At 38.6% G+C, this 10,962-nt stretch overlaps 1 protein-coding gene across 1 annotated transcript in view; it reads left to right on the forward strand.

Moving 5' to 3' along the window:
* The window catches only part of LOC102022449 (zinc finger protein 709-like), a 10,950-nt gene extending 474 nt beyond the window's left edge, over positions 1 to 10,476 (forward strand). Inside the window, 4 exon segments of the mRNA XM_013510163.1 lie at positions 3,902 to 4,028; positions 4,198 to 4,258; positions 5,358 to 7,499; positions 7,501 to 10,476. Coding sequence (XP_013365617.1) covers positions 3,902 to 4,028; positions 4,198 to 4,258; positions 5,358 to 7,499; positions 7,501 to 7,576 — 2,406 coding nt within the window. The 3' untranslated portion in view covers positions 7,577 to 10,476.
* Positions 10,477 to 10,962: the final 486 nt, after the last annotated feature.

The raw sequence follows: 10,962 nt of genomic DNA on the forward strand, positions 1-10,962 counted from the left end.
CGTGGGCTCCGCGCGTGAGGACCTCGGGTCGGGATCCGCGGGGGTCAGGAGCGGGAGCTCCGGGCGGAGGCGCGGGCGGGCGGGCCGGCGCCCTGGGGACAAGCGCGGTTCCGGCGCAGCGCTGAACCCTGTGCCCCCCGGACGGGTCCGTGTGAGGCCTGCTCGGCCTCCTTTGCCTTCGCTTCTGTGTGGAGCCAGGGAGGCCGCGTCTGGAGTTTTCCCTCTGACTGTTGTTAAATATTCCCAAAGTTTAGTTTCGTGTCCTTTGGCCTTTGGCACTCTTATTCTAGTGTGATCCTGTGCAGTTTGCAGTTGCTTGGGGGAAGAGGTGAGTGGATTGTGAGATCAGTGCCAGAAACTGTAATAATTCCAAGCCAAATAGGAATTTCATTCTTTTAAGGACAGAGAACCTGAAACTGTGATATCTGTGTGTTTTAGTATGTTCTCACTTGCACTTTTCAAATTTTTAAAATAGCATTGAAAAAAAGCCCCCCCCCCCCTTTTTTTTGTCTTTCTGAGACAGGGTCTCGCTATGCAGTTCAGGCTGCCCTTGAGCTCACTTTGTAGCCCAGGCTGGTCTCGAACTCGCTAAGATCCTCCTGCCTCGGCCTCCCGAGTGCTGGGATTACAAGCGTGCGCCATCACACTCGGCTTTTTTAAAGCATTGTCTTGTGCTAGGCGACTCCTGTACCAACAAACTACATTCCAGCTATGAGCTCCTATTTTAAATAAAATGAAAGATATGAAAAGGAAACATGTGTGCCCCCAAATTTTGGTATATGAAATGTTTGATTTCGAAGCTTAGTGCTTGATATCTCTTCTGAGTAATATCCCACATTGTTAGGAAGGAAAAATAATGATGCCATTGGTGATTTTAGTGAAAATTTATTTTGTAGTTTGTATTATACTAATTTCTCTTAGTTTATTGAAAAGGAAGGTTTGTGGTAATACTGATCGGAGAATTTTTTATGCCCATATCTTGTACTCTGAGTAACTAAAGATAACAATAGGCAGTGTATTAACTATTGTTGTTCTATTATTTTGTTATGAAATTTTATTTTATTTTTTCCATAAAATAAGAAAACGTATTTGTGGTTTGTATAACTTATTGTTTTGAAGAGTATGCCTAAGAACAGTTTGCACAAAAAAATAATTTTTAAAAAGTAAGTTGATGAAAGAAAGATGTTATTGAAAGCAGAGTGTGGCTTTAAAACTTCTGGTAACGATAACAAACAATGCCAGAAAACTTCTTAAAAGTATACAAAAGAAGAAAATCTAAGGTCAGAAGATTCGTTGCCAACATATACTGTTCTACTGCGGGACTTCCGTTACATCCACTCCTAAATAACTGTTTTAGATAATTTCATGAGTCACTTGTTTTATTTCATCGTATAAGCACAAGCTAGGAGTCTAGTGTGGTAGACATCTGTAATCCTAGCACTGTGGCAAGCTGAGGGAGGAGGATTGCAAGTTTGACCTCAGCCTTTTCAACTTATGAACTTAATAAGTTTAAAATCAAAAGGTCAGGGATGTTGTCTAATGTCAATGTTCTGGGTTTTATTCTCAGTATCAGAAAAAAAAAGCAAGCAAGAGCTGGAAGTGTAGACCTTGCAATCAGTTGCACCTGCTCCACAACTCCCTATTTTGGCTCACTTTCTTATTACTAAGACACAGTATGCTATACCCATGTCTTCAAGAAAGAGAGGTTTAAATTTGCATATGATTTTCTAAGATTCAGTCTCTGATTGATTCCAGGAAGGAACATCATGGCAGAAAGGCATGCATAACAAAGCTAAGCTTAAGGCAGTCTTAAGTAAGCTAAGCTTACTTCATGGAGGCTGCAAAGCAGAGCAGGGGAACACTGTGGGAACACTGTGGAATAAGAAGGGGTAGGGACAAGACATTCCCCATTGTCACATTTCAGTGACATATCTAATACTCCTCCTGAGCCAGGTATAGTGATTAATACATATAGTATCATTTGAAGCAGAAGAATTTCCTTGAGTTAAAGGTCAGCCTCACTCTAACCCTAACTCAGACCTTATCTCAAAAATAACAAAGTTGGCATGCTTCCCCAACCATCAAACTCCCCTTCCCTTTTTGGTGCAAAGAGTGGACTCCAGGGCCTCTGTGTGCTAGTAATACAATTGAGATACACAAATAGACCCTTAATTTGTGTCCTGTCACCTTTTTCTTTGAGCTTCATCTCTCTAAGTGTCCCCTACCTAGTCTTACATCCTTGGAGACATATCGTCCTTCCTCTCCAACCTCCCACATACGTGGCACGACAGGCTTTTAGTATGACAGCTTACTCTTTACTTTTGTACCCTTAATTTATCTCCAGTAGACATCTACTCATAGGTAAGGCTTTTCAGAAATTGCTGGTTCTGGAGCGTGTGATGCTGAGATTAAGTACATGATGCCCTAGATCGAAGTTATGTGCTTACTAAGTTAGTCCCATTGGTTTGGCATAGTTCTGGGCAAGATTAAGAGTGTCCCACCCTAGGTGTGAGTGTCATTTGCCCTAGGTGCAGGTAACCTAGATAAAGTATAACGGACAGAAGCAGGGTTAGTGTGGTCCTTTGTAGCTTATTGCCATGCTGCCTTCCATCTTCTACCTGCCATGAACTGTTTCTCCTCTGCTATAACGGTCTGCCATGCCACCTTGCCTTGGAACTAGCCAACTGTGAACTGAAACCTCTATGAACTGTGAGCCAAATAAACCTTTCATCTTTTAGCTTTTGATTTTGGTTATTTTGACTCAGCAACAAGAAAAGTAACTAACATAGTTTCTAAGTGATAGAATACTTGGAAGACAGTGTGTATTTGATCTCTAGTACCATAAATAGTCAATCAATCAGTCAATCAATGCCTGTCCAGGAGACTGACCTCCAGGGATTCATATGCCAAACAGTGACACTATCAAGCTGCATCAAAAGTCACAGATAACTATTTTTATTCTCCTGGGTCTATTTCACTATGGTTTTCTAGGGACTTAACCCAGTACTACATGGTAAGTAAGCACTCTGTTAGTTGACTCCATCTCAAATCCTTAAGTTTATTGCCCTTGCTGACCTCAAACTTATAATTCTGCTGCACCATCTTCCCAACTAGCTGGAATTTTTGATGGGCACCACAGTACTCACATGTGAATACTTCTAATGCCATGTAATACCTCCCAAAACTCTAGTTCTAATTACCTATTTTACTTGCCGAGGCTGCCTTGCCTCTTGTAATTATCGATGGGAATAGTTTTCAGGATGTATTGATTCATTAAAACCAGATCTACATTTTGCTCTGTGTATCACAAAATATGAATTGATAGAGTGGACAATAAAGTACAAATGAGTTTGTCTCATAGGAACTAAGTTATATTGCTTTTGTTACTTTAAATATCATTTTTCTCTCATTTTGAAAGGTGAATTGAGCCTGGCATGGTGGCTGTAATCCATTTGTGAGGTCAGCCTTACTCTAACCGTACAGGCACACCTGTAATCCATTTGGGAGGCTGAGCAGGAGGATTGCTGTGAGTTCAAGGCCACTATGGGCTATGTAGTAAGTTTAAGGCTAGCCTGAACTACATACTGGGACCCTGTCTCAAAAAATCACACACACACACACACACACACACACACACACACACATACACACACACAAAGGTGAATAGGTACTTACTATTAAATGACAATATGACATATAGAGGTAAGAATATAAAAGTCATTTCTGTGTGTTCTTTACTACTAACTTTATGACAAAGTGAGATTTAATGTTCTGGTCATCCAATGTTTCAGTAATTGTTTGGAGACCATGTAGCTGTATCTGAACATCTTAGGGTTTGAGGGTATATCTCTAATACTGCCAGTCTTACCACCTTCTTCTGCCAATTTATGGGATGTCTTAGCACTCAGTGTCCTTTGAGGATGTGGCTGTGAAATTCACCTTTGAAGAGTGGGCTCTGCTGGATCCTTCACAGAAGAGACTCTACAGAGATGTGATGGGGGAAACCATCAGGAGCCTGGCCACTGTGGGTAAGGATGACGTCATTCCTTCATTTAAGTAATTAGAGATAAAGTTTCTTTTATGAAATTTGGAAAAATTATAACTTGAGAATTATAAAATGAGTAAGGTTGTTTATGCATCTGGAATTATATCTATCTATAACTTCTACCTTATGATTTTTGTGGATGTGACTTTTAGGGAACAAATGGAAAGAGCAGAACACACAAAATAAGGACAAAAAACAGGAGATTAATCCAAGGTGAGCTTCACTCATAACAGTATGTAACAACTGTCAAGAAAACTTTATAGATGATGACTTTTCAAAGACGAGCAAGTAAACTATAAGCACAGAGCTAATTGTCAGAAGATTTTCATGAAAAATATTTATGCATCAAGGCCATTTATGTTCAAAATACTTTTAAGAAGTCCTTGTTTTTGTTACTTCCTTGTTGCTGGGACAATATACCCAACACCCAGAAGTTAAAGAAGAGGTTTCTTTTAGCACACAGTTTGTAAAGGTTTCAGTCTGTAGTCAGCTGGCTCCAAGGCAGGGTGGCATGGCAGAGGGGCATCACCAGAGAAGCAGTCCATTCCAGTGCAGGCAAGAGGCAGCAAGCAACAGCATAAGCAAGCCTTTTTTGCTGAATCATCCCATTTTGAGTAGGCCTTCTTATTGTGCACACCAAGAACTATGCTAAACCAATCAGTGGACTACTTTAGTATCACAAAGACTTTATCCCAGTATCACACACCCTAGATGCAATTTGCTCCAAAAAACCTCACCTATGTGCACATGAAACTTTTAGGGGACATTTAGATACAAGCTGTAACAATCCTACATATAAATATATTCCTTTTGATACTAAGGATTTACTGTAGGAGCTTTCGCTGTGCTATTCTTCTAGTCCCACTCATTTTTTGTCTTTTGAGAAAGGTCTCCTTATTTAAGCAAGACCAGTTTTGAACTTGCTGTGTAATACAGGCAGCCCTGAAAGCTGTGAACTTCACTAGTGCTGAGATTCCAAGTGTGTAGTACCGTGCCCATTTATCTCGGTTTCTGTTTTAAAATTTGAGTTGGAGCCTTCTCAGCTAAATTTCCCAGGATGCCTTTGAAATTGAAACCCTCTTGCCTTAGGCTTTTCAGTAGCTAAGGTTATAATCATGGACCACTATGCCTACTAATCCTACTATTGTGATATTAGTGATGGTTAAGTACTTGTCTAGAATCTTCCATTAATTCATTTTGAAACAGTTCTGGGAGGCAAGAAAAACTATATTCCCTGAAAGTATTTAAAAAATAACTCTACTTCCTATTGAATATTTCAAATCATTAACAATGTGCTACTCATTCTTTACAGAAGTCACATGTTTGAAAAATTTTATGAGATCAGTGGTCATCAGTGTGGGAAAAACATCTTCTCAGTTTCAAATCTCAGTCTCACCAAGGAAACCCCTGCTTGTGTAACACCATGTAAAGGCAGTTTGTGTGGAAAACTCTTCATACATCCAGCATTCCATAGTGGGCAGCCAAGGTTTCTCATTAAGCATAGACCACATGAGATTGAGGAATATGGAGAGAAATCATACAAATGTAAGGTGTGTAATAAAGCATTCAGTCTTCACCAGTGGCTCCAGAAACATGAACAGTGTCATACTGATGGAATGCACTATGAATGTACACAATGTGGCAAAGCCTTCAGATTTCTCAGTTTCTTTCAGATACATGAAAGAAGTCATAGAGAGAAGTCTTATGAATATAAAGAATATGGTAAAGTGTCCTTTACTTCTGCAAGCTTGCAGGGACACAGGAATCTGCATTCCACAGAAAAACAGTATGAATGTAAAGAATGTGGAAAAGGATTTCTTTGTAATATAACACTTAAGATACACATGAAAGGACATACTGGGGGGACACAGTACCAGGGTAAAACCTGTGGAATACCTTATTTGTACTACTCAGCACTTAAACAACATGAAAGGAATCACACTGGAGAAGAACCCTGTGAATATAATCAGTGTGGTAAATCCTTCAGCATTTCCACACATTCACAATATAATGAAAAGATTCACAATGCACAAAAGGCTTACAAATGTGCAGTATGTGGCAAAGACTTTAAACACTGCAGTAGTTTTCAGCTACATAAGGAAATTCATACTGGAGTGAAACTTCACAAATGTCAGGAATGTGAGAATTCTTTTGTTTGTTTTCAAGACTTTGAATTACATATGAGAGTGCACAGTGGATATCGACTTTATACATGTAAGGAGTGTGGGAAAGCATTCAAGAGTTCAAATGGCTGTAGAGGACATGAAAGAACACATACTGGAGACAAGCCATATGAATGTAAACAATGTGGTAGGACATTTGCCTACTCTACTGCACTTCGAGTACATCAAAGAATTCACACTGGAGAGAAACCTTATGAATGTAAACAATGTGGTAGCACCTTTGCTTACTCCACTTCCCTTCAGGTGCATCAAAGAACTCACACTGGAGAGAAACCATATGAATGTAAACAATGTGGTAAGGCCTACTCTACTTGTAGTAGTCTCAGAGGACATGAAAGAACGCACACTGGAGACAAACCTTTTGAATGTAAACAATGTGGTAAAGCATATGATTACACCAGTAGCCTCCAAAGGCATGAGAAAACTCACATAAAAGAGAAACCCTATGAGTGTAAACAATGTGGTAAGTCCTTCTCCTGGTCCACTGCCCTCCAATATCATAAAAGAACTCACACTGGAGAGAAACCTTATGAATGTAAACAATGTGGTAAGACCTTTGCTTATTGCAGTGCCCTACGAGCTCATGAAAGAACTCACACTGGACAGAAACCCTATGAGTGTAAACAATGTGGTAAGACTTTTGCCTATCGTGGTGTCCTACAAGGCCATGAAAGAACTCACACTGGACAGAAACCCTATAAGTGTAAAGAATGTGGAAAGGCATTCAGTGCTTTTTGTACTCTACAAATACATGAAAGAATTCACACTGGACAGAAACCTTATGAATGTAAACAATGTGATAAGTCCTTTTCTCACTCAAGTGCCCTCCGAGGTCATGAAAGAACTCACACTGGACAGAAACCCTACAAATGTAAACAGTGTGGTAGAGCCTTTTCTTTTTCCAGAGCCTGCAGAGACCATGAAAGAATTCACACTGGTGAGAAACCCTATGAATGCAAACAATGTGGTAAGACTTTTGCTTATGGCAGTGCCCTGCGAGATCATGAAAGAACTCACACTGGACAGAAATCCTATTCATGTAAACAATGTGGTAAAGCCTATGGTGCTTTTAGGACACTGCGAGCTCATGAAAGAATTCATACTGGACAAAAACCCTATGAATGTAAATGTGGTAAGTCCTTTGCTTACTCCACTGTCCTCCGAGTGCATCAAAGAACTCACACTGGAGAGAAACCCTATGAATGTAAAGAATGTGGTAAGACCTATGCTTACGCTACTTCCTTCCAACGGCATCAAAGAACTCACATTGGAGAAACCTTATGAAAGTAAGCCATGTGGTACAAACCTTCATTTACGCCTGTGGTCTTCAGTGGAATATAAACACTGAGGTGGAGGCTTGTGAAGGTATACAATACAATACTATTAGTTCCATTTAGACTTAGATTCATGGACCAAATCAGTAGCGAGAATCCTTCTGTTATGAACAGTGTGCCAAGGCCTTTAGGTATTGAAGTGGCACTCAAGGACAAGAAAATACAAAGGAACTAGAAAGCTTTGTGGTAAATAATATAGGGAATGTAAGTATGTCTGTTTCCTGTTGTGTTAATGGGTCCATATGGAAAGAATCCCTGTGAATTGTGGATATGTTGAAAGTTCCATCACATCACACACCCTTTGAAGATTTAAAATGGACAGGATATAAACTTCACATTTCTTCAGATATCCTTTTTTATTTTGAAATCAAAACTGTCATCAACAGAAACTTCATTCCTTTTGATTTTTTATTTTTTCTACTACTGGAGAACTAGCTCAGGATCTTTATACTGAGCTCAATTCCAAACTCTCTACTTTTATTGAGATAATATCTTAGTTGCTAATTGGCCCAGGCTGGGTTTGAAGTTGGTAAGCTCTGGCTGTACTCTCACAAGGCTATGTATGCAGTTGTGCACCATCACAAATGGCTGTAATTTCTTTAAACTATGGGATGTCAATTAATTGACTTACATCCTTAGAATATGATGTGGGATTGCACACTGGATAAAATTGTAAGTATGTGAAAAATACATTGTATTTTAAGATTTTGGTGATGTGAAGATTGTAATTGGAGAGGATAATAAACATATTATGAAAAGCAAAGAGCTGGTCATTTCACATATAATACTTTACAAAATTACCACTAACACTAGTATTTAAAGGTTTTAAATATACTGTTTTTATATATGAATCATTCCACTCCTTTTTGTTTGACGGTTAAAATTGATAAAAAAAGTGAAAGGGTGTTTGGCACATGCCTGTAATTCTAGGAGCATGAGCAGCTGAAGTAGGAGGGTTGGAAGCACAAATGGTACTGTGGTAACTTAGTGAAAGCCTGTCTCAAAAAAAAAAAAAAAAAAAAAAAAAAAAGCCCTGGGAAGGTAGCTCAGAGCAGGTGCTGTATTCATTGCTCATTAAAAAAAGGTGAAAGGAATGTTACCACAGTTTTGTAAACAGAACATGGTGTGATAACATTGCCATCTATTTCCTGATCACATCCTCACATAATGAGTCACTGCAGACAGCCACACACTTCAGATGGCTCACAAACACCTTTAGGCAAGTGTGAGTTAGGACTTGTGCTCTTGTTTTCTGTTCACACTCATTTGTTGTGTGTCATATGGGCTCAATTTGAGCTAAAAAAATAAAGCCTCTTTGCTCCCTAGTGCAAGGTAGTGCTGCATGGCATCAGTAGAGGTATTTGTAGAATTTGTGTGATCTAGTGATCTAGTGGTGCCTACATTTTCATACACAGGTATACTGTGGTATACAGGCTTACACCTCTGAATTTTGGTCTTAGGTTGATTCAGGCAATAGGAAAAAATGTATCATTCATGATACTTCTAAAAATGTAGTGCTATTGTCCAAGAAGAGTGACTCTGGAATCCCAATATATAGAACAGGTATCTCCAGGCTTTCATGGTGTGGCCTCTGAAGAACCAGTCCAAACACAGGAAAGGATTGTTAAATGAGGGAGGGAAGATTTATCTGCACTTACAGCTGTTCTTCATAGCTTATTTTACCAATTGGCCTCCACCTCCAGTCACATCAGCAGCGTCACTGGATTTTCCTAGAATAGTGAAACCTCTGAATTGCTCATGTAAGACACAGGTTGCCAACTCCTTCTGAGAATCTAATGCTTGGTCCAAGTTGATCCTTTTAGCATGAGGGAGTGGCTACAAATGCAGATTAACATTACAGATTGATTTACACAGAGATCATAAGTCAGTTGCTTACAGACTGATCAAAATTATTAGTGGCAAGTGACAGCATCTGGTGGTAGGCTTTATATCAGAAACCCACACTTATTTTGGTTCACACTCATTTTATTTGCCACTTTGGTTCACATCTTTTTTCACACTGCACACTTTTCTGCCACACATTTGATAAGCCTATAAGCTAATCCCAGGCAAAAGAGTAAAAATCAAATATCACTGATAAGATTTGAAAAGGGAAATAAAGCCAGTGATGAGATACCAGAAACTACAAAAAGCTGACTTTAAAATCTAAGAGTTCATAAAGTATGGGTTAAGTACTGAAACAGATCTCCCTAGGAAAATGAAAATTTGAAGAACACTGAATTTGCATCTTACATCAGAAAGAATCACTGCCCTCTGCAAATCAACTATTACCAAGACTGGTGAGGCCATCAGCAAAAAAGGAACCATTCTGAATTGTTAGTATGAATGTAAATCAGTACAACCAATCTGAAAATCTCTGGAGATTCCTCAAAAAACTAAAGAAAGAAATTTCATTCAACCCAGCTATTTCCCTTCTAGATAACTTCCCCCAAAATTTCAAGACACCATATTATAGTGTTGAATACATAATCATGTTTATAGCAGCATACTGGCAAAACCATTGAAGTAGCCTATATATTGACCAATAGATAAATGGATAAAGAAAATGTCTTTGTATACAATAGAGTACTACTTTGATAAGCATAAATTTCAGTCATATTTTTGAAAATAGATGCATCTTGAGACCATAATGTTAAGTGAACTAAGTCACTAGTTTAAATATCTCATAACTTCTCTTATGTGAGAAACACAGGTATTAACAACTTTAGAAATATAATAGCAAACAGGGAGAAAGATCTTTTTTAAATGAGAAGGGGATAAAGTGATGGAGGGATGGGCAAGATAGAGGAAGGGGAATAAAAAGAATGAAGATATTAAGTACATTTTCCTCCCCACAAGATGGATGTAAAGTTTGTGTATTTCAAACATGTACTAATAAAAATTACTGGAAAAATTTAACTTTTGTGGTCATTTTGACTTTTGGGACAAGCTAAAAGCTGCATTGTGTCAGATCCAGTGAATTTTGAGGACATACATTATTTTTACAATCTTGCCTTTCTTTTACATTGCACTCAGTAGCAGTATTTCACTATATTTTTCACCATATTTTGTAAAGCCACAAAAAAGATTTCTTGAACCACCTGTGAAAGTGACAAGAATGAGATTACTGTGCTTGAAGCAAAGGGGTGAATTTTTAGGAGGATTAATGGCAATGTGTCTTAAAATGTAGTAATTGTTTTAATTTAAACATTCACTATCTAATTAAATCCCCCCATGTAGATGTGGTTGGAAGATGGTATGAGGGGAACCTAAGCTGCTGGCTATAGTCTGTTTCATGATTTGTATGCCAGTTATGTGAGTCACCTCACTTCTGAAAAGTTGATTTCACATTCACTTTTGTGTTTGTAATACTTCTAGTAATTTGTTTAAAGAGGTTTAA

Source organism: Chinchilla lanigera, unplaced genomic scaffold (assembly GCF_000276665.1).
Source record: "Chinchilla lanigera isolate Chin_1 unplaced genomic scaffold, ChiLan1.0 scaffold00225, whole genome shotgun sequence".
Taxonomy (NCBI): domain Eukaryota; kingdom Metazoa; phylum Chordata; class Mammalia; order Rodentia; family Chinchillidae; genus Chinchilla; species Chinchilla lanigera.